Source organism: Marmota marmota, unplaced genomic scaffold, assembly GCF_001458135.2.
Source record: "Marmota marmota marmota unplaced genomic scaffold, marMar, whole genome shotgun sequence".
NCBI classification, from domain to species: domain Eukaryota; kingdom Metazoa; phylum Chordata; class Mammalia; order Rodentia; family Sciuridae; genus Marmota; species Marmota marmota.
Genome location: NW_025999905.1, coordinates 13,991,307 through 14,004,667, shown reverse-complemented (window position 1 = coordinate 14,004,667; position 13,361 = coordinate 13,991,307). Strand labels below are relative to the sequence as shown.

The window sequence follows — 13,361 nt, the reverse complement described above, 5'->3', positions numbered from 1 at the left end:
TGCAGAAGGCACATCCCCTGACTTAGTCATCTTTCCATTTTGCATCAGAATGCAGTGGAGCTTAGTGACTATTACAGAGTTTTGTCCTTTTTTGACTCTCTCGATATTAAGCTCCATTAGGGTATAGATTTTGCCACTGACGTCTGTAGCTAAGACAGTGCTGAACAAGGATGAGATTGGGATTCCCTAAGTATTAATTGTTTGCTTACTGGGCATGAACTATGATTAAACCCCCAAAAATGTTCAATGTTGCTATCTTTTTAAAGGCAAAATTAGCATTATGTCTAGTTTGATCCCAGAGATATTTAATGTGAACCAAAGGGAAAATCTCCAACCCGGGAAGTCCCATTCCAGGAAGCTGTCAAAATTGACCAGAGAGAAGAAAGAATCAGTCTTTTTTTAAAACCAAGAATAATAAAGTAGATTTCAAGCAAGGCAGCTTCAATTATTTAGAGCACTGAGTAGCTATTCAAGGTTATTACTATGCAAGCTGCGAGGGGGAAAAGCCAGCAAAGCAACATCTCTGCCCTCTTGTTAGGGATTGAAATTTTCTGAGGATTACCTGTTGTCATGGCAGACAATTAGTCTCCTACATACCGAACAGTAACTATGAGGAGTCATACATTCTCTAGTAAATGCTCCAGAAAACGCAGCCCCCAAATTGTGCCATTCTGTCTGTCATTTTCTTCTCTGGGAGGACCTGAGTTGCCTCAAGTAGACAAATGCAACAATGAAATAAAATAAAGTTGCTTTGGGGAATGCCTTGTCATTTTCTGCTCTCCGGTTTTACTTCTCACGTGTGATCCCTGCTGGTTGTCACTTCTTCAGAGTATTTTTAGAATTCGAGTACAAACAGATGTGCTGGGTGTTGGATTTCCATTTGTGTTGCTAGGTCCTGGACCACAGGCTTCCAACCCTTCCCCATATTGCTTTGCCAGCAGGGACTGGCCCACCTCACAAAAGCCATGTAGAGCGTCAGCTTTGTTCGTTTTCAAGCTTGATCTCTCAGTGGTGATGCTGCTGGTGGTGGGGAGTGTCCATTTGAAATAGTTGAATATCCACCAAATGAGGAGCAATCCTTCAAATTATAGTTGAATTCATAATAAGTGACTGAGTGTAGATGGATATCCGTTTGATTTTTGGTTTGCTACACATGCCACATTTAGGAAGTTAGGCTCTGATCCAAATGCTGTAGATCCTAGATTTCCTTATTAAATTGCCTGCTTTGAAAATCTGATGAGGCCTCCATCTCTTCCATCAGAGAAGTTCATGGACATTTTAAAATATAATTTCAGGAGGTTCTCAGCTCTACTGAAGCCCACAAACCCCAGATTGAAATGAAAATGAAAATAATCTCTCAGACTCTTATACTCCTGTTAGTACCTTTCTAAGTGTGTTTTAGATAATAACTCATTTATTCCCAAATAATCCTAGGAGTCAGCTCTTGTTATTATCTCTATTTTGCAAATGAAGGAACTGAGGCCAAAGATGTGGCCTAGTAGCAGGGCACAGTGGCACATGCCTGTAATCCCAGTGGCTCCTGAGGCTGACACAGAAGTATCTCAAATTCAAAGCCAGCCTCAGCAAAAGCAAGGAGCTAAGCAACTCAGTGAGACCCTGTCTCTAAATAAAATACAAATTAGGGCTTTGGGGGAGCTGGGGTGGTGACTCAGACATAGAGCACTTGCCTAGCATGTGTGAGGCACTAGGTTTGATTCTCAGCAATCCATATAAATAAATAAAATACATGTCTGTCAGCAGCTAAAAAATATTTAAAAAAATAGAGCTGGGGATGTGGCTCAGTGGCCGAGGGCCCCTGAGTTTAATCCCCGGTACCTGACTCCCAACAAAGATGTGGCCCATGAGTCTCCACATAGTTGGTTAAAGGCACAGAGAGAACTGAACCTAGCTAGTCTGGGCCCAGAGATCCTCATACAATAAAGTTCTGCTCATTTAGGGTTAGACATCATCAGAAAGATGATAAGAAAGAAGGGAGGATAGATAACACACAACAATGCTTCCAAACCTTTCCTGTAATTTCATGGGCTCCTAAATTTATTTCTGGTCCTTTTCTAATGTCTACATTGTAAATAGAGACCTAAAAGTTATCTTGGCCATATATCTTGGAAAGAACTATTAAAATGTTACAAACAATAAGGCTTGTTGATCTTTTGAGTCTCCTGTTTAAATAAGCATAAAAATTCTATTGTTACCATTACAAAAGGTATCTAAAAGAATGTTTCGATTTACGTATTAGAAAAGTTAAACACTTTCAGTTTTGATCTGGATCATAAAGTCATAGTTCTATGTAATGGCTTACCATGTGGAGAACCATACTGTAAATAATGGGGAATTTACACATAAGCCCCAGTTCATAGCCAAACAGGAATCCAGGATAGCAGACATGCGGACACAGTGAGTTATGACTAATCCTGCACCCTTTCCCCCAATGGATTGGAGAACTGAGTTAGAGTGTCTCGGTGTTGACAATGAAGGTTTTAACATTTCACCAGGAATAAGCAGAAACTTTTATTACTAATAGCTATTTCCACTTCTAAATAGACAGACATCATAACAGAAACCCCATATATGGAAGATTCAGTTCACAATATATATATATTTTTTTGGTACCTTTCTGGGTTAGATTCTTCAAGTGTATTTTGTCCAATCCCTTCCCACCTGGTAGCATAAGTATTTTTTTTTTTTTAACTATTACACCCAGGGGTGCTTAACCACTGAGCCACAGTCCCAGCCCTTTTTTATTTTTTATTTTGAGACGGGGTCCAGTTAAGTTAGTTAGCAGCTCTTTTAATAGAAGTTAGGAACAATGACCTCCTTCAAGCCCTCCTTCTCCAGGGACTATGTCGTCCACATGAGTGTCACATTTAAAATTTTACCCTAAAGTTCTTCATTGCTGCTCTTATCAATATTACCTCTTTTTAGAAGGTTTATTTAGAAATAAAGCATTGATATAAGGCTTAGTGTTTCTCTTCATCAGGCTTCATGTAAAATTTTAGAAAAGGAAAATAAATCTGGGGGATTGACCAAAATAACATATTCACAAAATTTATGTAATTGTAAAAAATATATGCAAATTTCATATGACTATCCAAAAAGTGTGTGTGTGTGTGTGTGTGTGTGTGTGTGTATCATTTAAATATCAGTTGTGGAATTTTGGGCCTACACAATTTCTGAACACAGGAAAGATGATAACTAATAATAGCTGACACTTACGTATATTCTTATTGTTTACAGGGTGCTTTCATAAGCATTGTTTACTTTAGCTTTTATAACCACCCTGCATGTTGGGTTTTATTATCCTTATTTTATAGATGAGGAAAGAGGCTCTGTTTTATAGAGAGATGAAGTGCCAGGCTGAGGTCAAAGAGACAATAAATCATCCCGTGAGACTTGACCTGGGTTTTTTCTGACTCCACGCTCAATGTGTGTTCTATTACCCACAACTGGGTGTCCAGTGTGACAGACCAGGAAGTCATATTTTGATGGCTCGAAGTAAAGAGGTGCTGCAGGAATAACCTGTCTAAACATTTTGGAGTTTGCCTAGAGAGGGAAATACATGAGGGAAGAAAAGTTGGTGGAAATTGTATCTAGGCCACAGTTTGCTTCGCAGATTAGGTGGCCTCCCTTGGGCTTTCTGAGGATTAAGTAACAACAGCACCAGCTGCTTGGAGATAGCATGGTGCCAACAATGGCACCCACTGCCACTTTCTGGGGCACCTTTCTGGGTTAGATTCTTCAAGTGTATTTTGTCTAATCCCCTCCCACCTGGTAGCATAAGTATTACATAGAACAGAGCATAGAGGCAGAGAGACAAAGTAACTTAAGGGCATGTGATCAGAGTCAAAGAAACCTGGAGTTGAACCTGACTCATCTGATGACAAAGTGTGGTTCTTCCATTTTACCACCCCAGGTCTCCAGAGTGGCCACCTGTGTAGAAGTCAGTTTTTTTGTTGGAATAAAAGTGGTATTAGTTCCATGGAACTTAGCGAAAAGAGCGATATTATTTTATACTTTTGTTAATTTTTTTGATGCTTGCCTTAACAGAGCAGCTGAGTTCTCAAATCTGCTCCTGCATTTGGTATTTTGCAACATTTCTTGTCTATAGCCATCAAGAAAATAGTTTAGAGCTGGGATGTAGCTCAGTCAGTGGTAAAGTGCTTACCTGGTTTTGATCCCCAGTACTGTTAAAAAAAAAAGAGTAGTATTTTGAAAAGATCCTTACAAAAACCCTAAGAGGGCTTTGAGCAAGTTTCCCATCCCCAGACCACACTGAGGATCCCTGCTCAATAGTCACTTCAGTATACATGAGGGCCAGTGAAATAGCTGTACCTTTGTTTAGAAAGGTCATTATAGGTTCTCAAATTCAATCATCCACCTGATGATACAAAAATCCCACCAAGTCCAGTCTAAGCTCCCCATTTGGTAAGAATAGCAACCATTCTGTTTGGAAAGTACTTTGAAGGCATCAAAAAGGCTTTATTATATTGAGAAGAATTATTTTTTTCTCTTAGTGTCTTCTTTGGTAAGTCTAATTCCTCCTTATTGTATTCAAAATGGTTGAAAAAAACTCCTTTGATATCCCTTGGATGCTGTTATCTTCTCCAAGCTAAAGACCTTCTTCATGTTTAATAACTTTGGAGACCTGCTGCTCCCAATGTTCTCTGGCCCAGATTTATATCTTCTCACTAGGATCTGCAAAAGCCAGTTTGAGCTCATACAATATTGCTAATATGCCCAAAGATAAGTTTGCTCATGGTCCATTCTGTACTTATCTTGGGTCAATGTTACAAATGTATAATATTCACGGACAGCAAGATGCACACAGTATGCACCCTTATTTGCACTTACAGTGGGTATGTTCCAAGATTCCCAGTGAATGCCTAAAACTGTGGGTAGTACAAGCCCTATGTATACTATGTTTTTTTCCCTATACATACATACCTATGATAAAGTTTAATTTATAAAGTAGGTACAGTAAGAGATTAACAAGAGTAGCCAATACCATGTTAAGTAAAATAACAGTGACTTGAACACAAGCTCTGATATTGCAATAGTCCATCTGATAACCAAGAGGGCTACTAGGTGACTAATGGGTAGGTAGCATATACAGAATAGGAATGCTGGATGAAGGGCTGATTCACATTCCAGGTGAAATGAAACACGATGGCACAAGAATTCATCATGATACTCAGAAAGTTTCATGACTTAAATTTATTGTTTCTGGAATTTCCCACTTAATATTTTCAGACCATGGTTAATCATGGATAACTGAAATCAAGGAAAGTAAAACTGCAAATATGGAAGGACTACTGTATCCCCAAAGGTCTTTAATTTCAGGATTAATTTAGAAAACGTCCTGGTTCCTCTCCCAGTTTCTTCTCTCAGCCTAGTCTAGACTCCACTTTTTCCTAGGCATCATTTCATCTGCCCCTTCCCTTTTCTTCCTATCTGTGCTGTGCTTTATATAAGTTTAGGAACACTGTTATAAACAGCACTTCATTTAACTAGCATAGAAAGTGTGCACAGAATACCCTAATATAAATAGCCTAAGAAAAGCACAAGAGATGCTTCTGTTCACTGGATCACCATTTTAATTCTTCATGCCTGGGATCCTGTAACCTGCTTTGCTGGCTGCCCAGCATCTTGCATCTCCATATTCTAAAGCACTTTACATACTGATGCTAAAATCATCTTTTTTTTCCCTGCTGATCTGAACATGCCACCATCTGAAGTCCATTTATAGCCTCCCAACACCCTTGGGATAATGTATTTTCTTACAACCTTAGAGACTCTGCATCTGCCAAGACCTCTGTATTTCTGCCCTTTACTGAGGATGGCAGTGTTTAGGTAGTCATGGCTTTGTTCATTCATCCATCCATCATTCATTCACTCATGCATTGATTTACTTAGCATCTACCATGTACTAGGCACTTTATTCAATGCCAGAGAGGAATATAATGATGAATCATTTATATCTTCAAGAGGTCTACAACTTCAAATAGGTTAGATAAGAAGCATATGTGACTTAATTCAAATACAGCACAGACTGTGACAAGAGAAGTAGTAAAGGTAGAACTATAGTTGTAGATAAATACCAAGGTTTACCAGGGTAAGGATTAATGCCAGATGGGAAAGGCAGAGAAGCCTTCCAGGAGGAGGTATTGTTTGATCTGAGAATGAGTAATTTCCCCTAAGCAGAGAAGGGGGGATGGGACAGGATTGATTTGGCCTTCTTGTTATCTGTTGGTTAAGTTAGTTTCTTTGTTGCCCTTGTCCTCTGTCTTCCTGGGCATTTGACCAAACAGAATTTTATTTTATTTTTCCAAGAATATCCAAATACCCAAAGGTCCAGTGACTCTAAATACCTCACTTAAAAAGGAAGTTTCCAGAATGATAGTAGAGTAGTAAATAGCAAATGAAAAGGCATGTTGAGATTTTGTTTCAAGATTATAATGAATAGAAGATGAACTTGTAAGGAACGGCATCCATTCTGGCACCCATCCTTATCAGCCTCTATTGCTGGCTAGAATCACCAATGCAAATCATACAGGAGAGTTTACCATCCCCAAGGGGAATATCTGCATGATGCACAGTGCATGGTGTACTAAAAAAATAATAGCACAGTATCCCACAGGTTTGTCATGACTAGTCTGATGGCAGATAGTTCTATTTATGATTCTTGAAAACTAAAAGTGAGTAAGGCTTAACATTTTTAGGTTTGAAACATGTTTCATATTTTGCTACATTTCTCTCAAGTGTGTATGCATTCTATAAGAAAACATAAAAATAGCATTAGCATCAAGCATGTAAATGCTTCTATCTGGTACACTTGGTAGAGGCAGTAAGGGAAGCCTTGGGTTTCTTACACAATGATCTGCCTTTGGGTCACCTACCTACTCAACCTTAGCCCTCCTGAAGGTCATGTTCATTTAATCCATTTGAGTCATCACATACCAGAGGGTTGGCAGAGTTGAACAGAAAAACAAAAATTATACATGTGTTTATTTTTGAGAGGCGGTAAAGCAACACAAAACATCTTCAATTAGGACAGAATTCAAAATGGGATATGATGGGAAGATGGACTCCAAAGAGGATTCATCAAAGTCCTAATATCTGTAGTGTTGGCAATGACATTAGTCTGACATACATTCTCTACATTTATCAGAAAACAAGCAGGTAGATAGGCAGTGGAGGAGCTCAAGGGAAACAAAGTCATCCATGACTTCCTTGGTTTTCTTGGTAACCATATGGAGCCACATAATTAAAAGGTAAAAAAGCCACAAAAAGCATTACCTGAATTCCATATGACTGGGAAGGAAAGTTGTATTGTCATGTCCTCCAAGGGCTTAACTTTAGCAAGGGGCAGACCACCTCTGCTCCTCCTCAATCTCCTAGCCTGGGGCTGCTCTTCACCATCAGGTTTTTGAATTCTGGCACAACTCTCTCTAGTCCTTTCTCAAGAGCTCCAGTTCCCCTCTCCTCTCCTTGGCTAGGTTTTCACTTGGGTGCCTATCTTGTTTAGTCAGTGTAATTGCTACTTAAAATTAAAGCCCACAGAACCAGCTTTGCCCTACTTTCCTGGGTTAGCTAAATCTAGAACCATTTAAAAATTTGTTTTTGAATAAGTAATAACATTCACATGTTTAAAAACATATAGTTATTTGTTAACAATCTCTTGTCTTTTTCCCCATGTAGCCAATGCCAACCACTTGCAAGAAATTTCTAGAGTTTCTTTATGCACACACAGAAGTGAATATAAATTTCCTTCCTTTTTATTCAAAGGGGAGTATGTTCTTCACACTTTTTTGGAACCGTGTCTTCTGAACATCGTTTACTGGATACCACTCTAAACTTAAGACTTAAATAATTTATTATTCTTGCACACAGTGTTGTGGGCTGATGGCGCTCTTCTGGGTAGTTCTTGCTTATGCCTCAAGTATAGTTACAATCAGATGCCAACAGGTATAGACATTCTTTGAAGGCTTGGCTGGCCAGAATGGAGGCCGATGTTTAATGGGAGATCAATTGCCTGAGCAACTTCACATGGACTCACCACGTGGCTCCAGTTTCTCACAATAAGGAGGCTGGGTTCTGAGTGGGCATGCCCCAAGAACAAGTGTTCCAATGTAGCAGGAAGAGGAAGCTGCCAGGCCAACTAAGGGCTATTTACAGAACTGATAAAGTCATCTCTGTGTGTTCAATTGTCCAAAGCATTCACAAGGCCTGCTCAGATGAAAGGGGATGGAGATATCAACCCCATATCCTTATGGGGCAGTTTTGAGATCACATTACCAATGAGCTTGGGGTGATAGAAGATGGTATAATGATTGTCTTTGGAACCTAGCGTCTGCAACACCATCTGAAGTAATTTTCTATTCTTCCTAATCTTCTCTTGTACTGTCTAATAGCAAAGCTTTCATTTCTGCTTTCACTGCTATGACTAACCCAGGTTCTCAATGCTTCTTAGTCATTATCAGAGCTAACTTCCTGCTCTCCATTTTTCCCTCACTGCCAATAGTCAATAAAATGTGTGTTTTCTCTCCATAGATATTTCCATAAGTTCAGCTCTGATAAGCTCATTCTCCAAAGTAAAACTCAGCTCTGTTAACTTAGCATTTAGGAAAAGTTGCAAACTGCTGGCCAGCAGTCTTGTTTGACCTTCGTGGTGTTGGGAAAATATAGGATTTGCATTTTTTTAAGCTTCTAATATTGCAAAACCAGGAGATTTTATATAAAAATCCAGGTTAAGCTCCACTTGAAAAACTAAGTTCTGATATATGGAAGCATTTAATTATTCAACTAATATGTTCTAGATACTAAACAAAAGAGGGGAAAAAAATCCCCTTATGGAATTTAATTCTAGTTGTAGGAATTTCAACAATAGACAAAATAAATAAGCAAATTAAATAGAATGTTGGATGGTGATAAATTTTGTGGAAGACTGAGGAAGGAATAAGTAAAGAAGTGGATGGGAAGGGCTGTAATTTAAAATCACATGGTCAGGGAAAGCTTCACTGAGATGGTGGCATTTGAATATAAAAAATGAAATGAGGAAAAGAAATATGGATTTCTAGAATGGTGCTATACCATATTGGATAGCCACTAGCCATATGCTCCTCTAAATTTATATAATTAAAGTTAAATGAAGTTAAGAATTCAGCTCTTCAGTCACACTGGCCACATTTCAAGTGCTCAGTAGCCACACGTGGTAAATGGCTGCAAAAGAGAGAACATTTCAATCAGTGTAAAAATGCTGTTGGACAGCACCGTAGAGAAGTGGCATTCCCAGCAGAGGCTTCCGCATGTGTAGAGGTGCTAGGGTGGTTCACTGCTTGATTTGAAATTGTGGCATGGTTCTTCTGTTTACCATTTCTTCCCTTTGTTCTTGTCTACCTGTTTTTATACTGAGAATACATAGCCTTTGTCATTTATCACCTTTATCCAAACCAAATTTTCAAAAGGCCCTTATTGATGTCAAGTTTTAGACACTTGGTCAATGTCACAGAATCTATGGCATCTATGGCCTCGCATTAGGAGTTACATGAAGACCAAGAACCTGTACCAGGTGACAGAACACACATGTTCTGTTTGGAGCAGAGTGGGTTCATGGGATAATTCAAATTGTATTCTTAGGGGTGATATGGTACAAACATTGTTGCCTTAGAGTGAATGTTCACCAGAAGTGTCCTGGAGGGACTCTGGTAGACAAAGTGTATCAGGGGAATATTTGAAGTCCTGGGAAGGTGGCATTCTGGGGCTCAAGGCAATGACTACCTACTGGAACTGTAGTGTTTTAACACTATAAGAACAGATACAGTCTGGCATGAAGTAGGATTTCAGCCTTGGATAAATATAAGTGACAGGTATTAGGAAACCATAACAGACAATGGAATGTATTATAGAATTCTTTCTAGTAAATGCACAAGCCTAATGTGACAGGATTTAAGGCCTTCTACAATGTGGCATTGGCATCCATTCCTAGTTCTTCATTATATTTCCTCCTCTCCCACCAGCATGACATATTCTTAATGCTCAGTAGATTCTGTGTGATATCACCTTGGCGTTTTGGTTACACTTCCCCTCTTTACTTGAAGGACCCTTACCCTCCTTTCTGCCTACTTGAATCTTTCCCACTCAGCCTTAAGGTACAATTCAAACTTCCCTCCTTTCATTGATTTAACTTAGAAGCTTTTCTCCTGCCTTATGCTATTAGCAAGAGTATAGGGGCTAAATCTTGTTTTGCTATCTACACCCTTTTCCTTACCTGGTCACACATATAATTCTTACTTGCCATTAAAAAAAAAAAAAAGTGAACAAGTTTATTCAATTCTTGCAAGGTATAGGAAAAAAACGGGGACCCCAGTGTCCTACTGATTAGAGGGAAAACCACTGGCTTTATTGAAGAGATGGAGCTGGGATGTAAAGGGTCACAGCCCCTGCGTTAAGGCCCTGCTGGAATAGTCTCTTTTTGGGTGCTCCAGGATTCCTACTCCTGGAATGGTATAAACAATGATTCACACCACGCTTGGCCTTCGCAGTTTACCAAGCACATTCATCACAGGCAGCAGGCTTTCAGGGAAGATCAAGTTCCAACATGTTAACAGAGATTCAAGTTCGGGTCACCAGACTCACACCTTCTTTGCTGTACACCTATCATAACCAACAGAAGTTTCTCCCCTCATCTTTTAATGATGAGTATGCCCAGAGGGGTCGGCGTCGGGCAATTCTATGTCACGGTGTTTGTCTTGTAGAAGAATACAGAGCCTATTTTGAAGTTCTTTGGTGAAAACAGTCGCTAGAAATAAGGATTATGATGTGGGGCTAGGCTGTGCGTCAAGTGCGGGAGGGAGGACGACTTCTCAGAGCACTTGGTCGAAGTCCAGGTCAAGCCTGGCTGTTGAGAAACGGGAAGTGCACCGGAATTTTTCAGCCCGTAGGGAATGGGGAGCTGAAGAAGACGGCAGAGGAGTGGGCTTAACGGAGGATTCTGGGAATGCAGCACCTGTGTAGGAGGGTGCTTTCCCCCGGGCGCCTCTTCCGTTTGAGTCCGGGGTGGGAGTGTCTGAGGGGCTAGGGCTTCAGACGTAGGTGAGCAGCGGGAGAGGGCGGGTCGGGGCGGGGCGCACCTGGGCCGGAGGGGGAGGTGCACAGGGCTGAGCCTCGCGGGGGCCGTGGAGCGCGCCAATGGGCAGCGGCTGGCAGTGCGCCCCGCGCCCGAGCCGCAGTCGCGCCCTCTCGCTGCTTGGCGAAGGCGCGCGGAGGCGAGATCCGTGGAGAGAAGCTGCCGGGGCCGCGGCCGCGGTCTGGGCATGAGGATGGCGGTGGGCTCAGTCAAGATGCAGCCGCCGTGCGAGAACCCGGCCCTGGCCGCCGCGGTGGCGGCGGCGGACAGCGCTCTGCGCCGCAGTCCCAGCGCCCGCGNCCTGCACTGCTGCGGAGCGGGCTCACGCTGCGGAGAAAGCGGAGCGCCGCCGGGGGCCGGGTGAGTGGTCCCGGCCAGAGATGGGGCACCCGCGGAGCGCAAGTGGAGCCCGCGCCCACCCTCCGGGCGATTATAGGGGGCGTCTGGAAGTTAGGGAGGCGGCGGCGGAAGGGGCTCCCTTCTGCCGGACTGCGCTGAAGAGGAGCCCGGGACGGTGGGTTTGGGGTTCCCCTCGGTGAGCGACAGCTTCCCCACCCCCAGATGCACTTGACTTGACCAAAGGGCACCTGAATTTAGGTTGCTTAACCCGGGCATCGCTGAAAGGACAGTTCGCCTCTTCTCAAATGGGAAGCTGCAGGTGTCCGGTGTCTAGCAGTCAGCCAGCCCTATCCGACAGTAAGCCTCAGGCCCTACGAATGGGATCCCAGTTCGCAGGACGCATTCAATGTGTTTGGACGTCCCATTGCAAGCTTTGGGCATAAGGACAGGCTCTGGCCGCACACCCCTGACCCCCCGACCCTCCTGCCCCACCCCATGGCAGAGAGAGAGATTCAGGAGTTGAAAGTTCCTGGGTGATCTTCTAGTTCCTGGTTTCCAGCCTCTCCAGCACTTAGTACTCCGGACATCCCCTTGAAGAGGAGGGTGCACGCCCCCAGGAATCTTAAATATTGACTTCCTGATGGTGTGTTCAAATATGATTACCTGTCAAGGAGTGCCCCTCATTGAGTACTAAGTGCATCTAATGACCTGAGCAGGTCAGACATGTTTGGTACTGGAGAAGTGAGAAAGCTCTACTGATTATCCTTCAGGATCTTTAAGCCACTCAGGAGGCCCCAGCAGGGTTTCTGGACACTGAACAGACTTACTCAGACTTCTCTTCTCACCAGGGGAGCACCTTTGGTGGGTCCTACTCAGTTTGTAGGAATTCCTCATTATTAAGTAGTCTTCACTGAGAAGTTGCAACAGTATACATGATTTGGGACTGTAACTTAAAACATGAAGTCTTGGTTGTCCACTTTAAAAGATCTTAGTGGAATACTTTTAGCTCTTGCATCTTGGGTTTGTGAAACTTGAGGGTTGGGGGGGTATTTGTGTTGGTGTGGATTTCTTTGGGTGGGGAAGAGTCAGAAGTGGTGAAGGTCTTCCAACCTCTGGAGGCCACAGTTCCTCCTTTCCTAGGTGTCTTTTCAGAAGGATGATGTTCTGAGGATTATCTGTGTGTAATGGGACATTCTTAAAGTCGGTGACCAGGAGAGTTTTTGGAACTGTCCATCAATGACCTTAGATTTGGCATACAGGATTGCATGCAAAGAAAGCAAGGAAATGTGTTCCCAAGACATGGTAGCTAAATAAACACAAGAACCAGAGTTATAGACTTTGCAAGAATCTAGGGAAAAGTAGGTCAAATTGTGTTCCTATTATCCTTGACAGTTACTTTTTCATGGCACAGAATTCTGAAGACATGAGGGCAGCCAGGCAATCTGCAACAAGAATTGCTGAGAGTTTCTGTATAAATAGATCTGTAGCATGCATCTACATAGATACTTCCATTTCTCACTGCCTGGGATGATATGTGTCTTGCCAATATACATATCTACTCTTATTTTCTTAATTACTTTGAATAATATATACTTTATTAACCCTTCTTTAATTTTAGTACTATGTTAGTTCTTTTGGGGGGGCTTAAGTGAATGGCCATATTTTTTTCTTAACTGGGGGAAGATTGTCATATTTTCTATTATTGGTAACCCATAATTTTCAACAATTTTTCACTCTTTTTGCTTTGAACTGTGGTTGTGATGTTGGAACCTTTGCCATCAAATGGGTAGGAAAGAGTTTGAAAGAAATAGAAAACAAGTGAAATGTGTACCTGTGTTAGCCAACTTGGGTTGCCATAACAAAATAGGCTGGGTGGCCT

General features: G+C 41.9%; 1 protein-coding gene across 1 annotated transcript in view; it reads left to right on the top strand.

The window, feature by feature from the left end:
* Positions 1-11,195: 11,195 nt before the first annotated feature.
* The window catches only part of Rapgef5 (Rap guanine nucleotide exchange factor 5), a 236,419-nt gene continuing 234,253 nt past the window's right edge, over positions 11,196-13,361 (top strand). The window contains 2 exon segments of the mRNA XM_015498139.2: positions 11,196-11,439; positions 11,442-11,503. Coding sequence (XP_015353625.2) covers positions 11,331-11,439; positions 11,442-11,503 — 171 coding nt within the window. The 5' untranslated portion in view covers positions 11,196-11,330.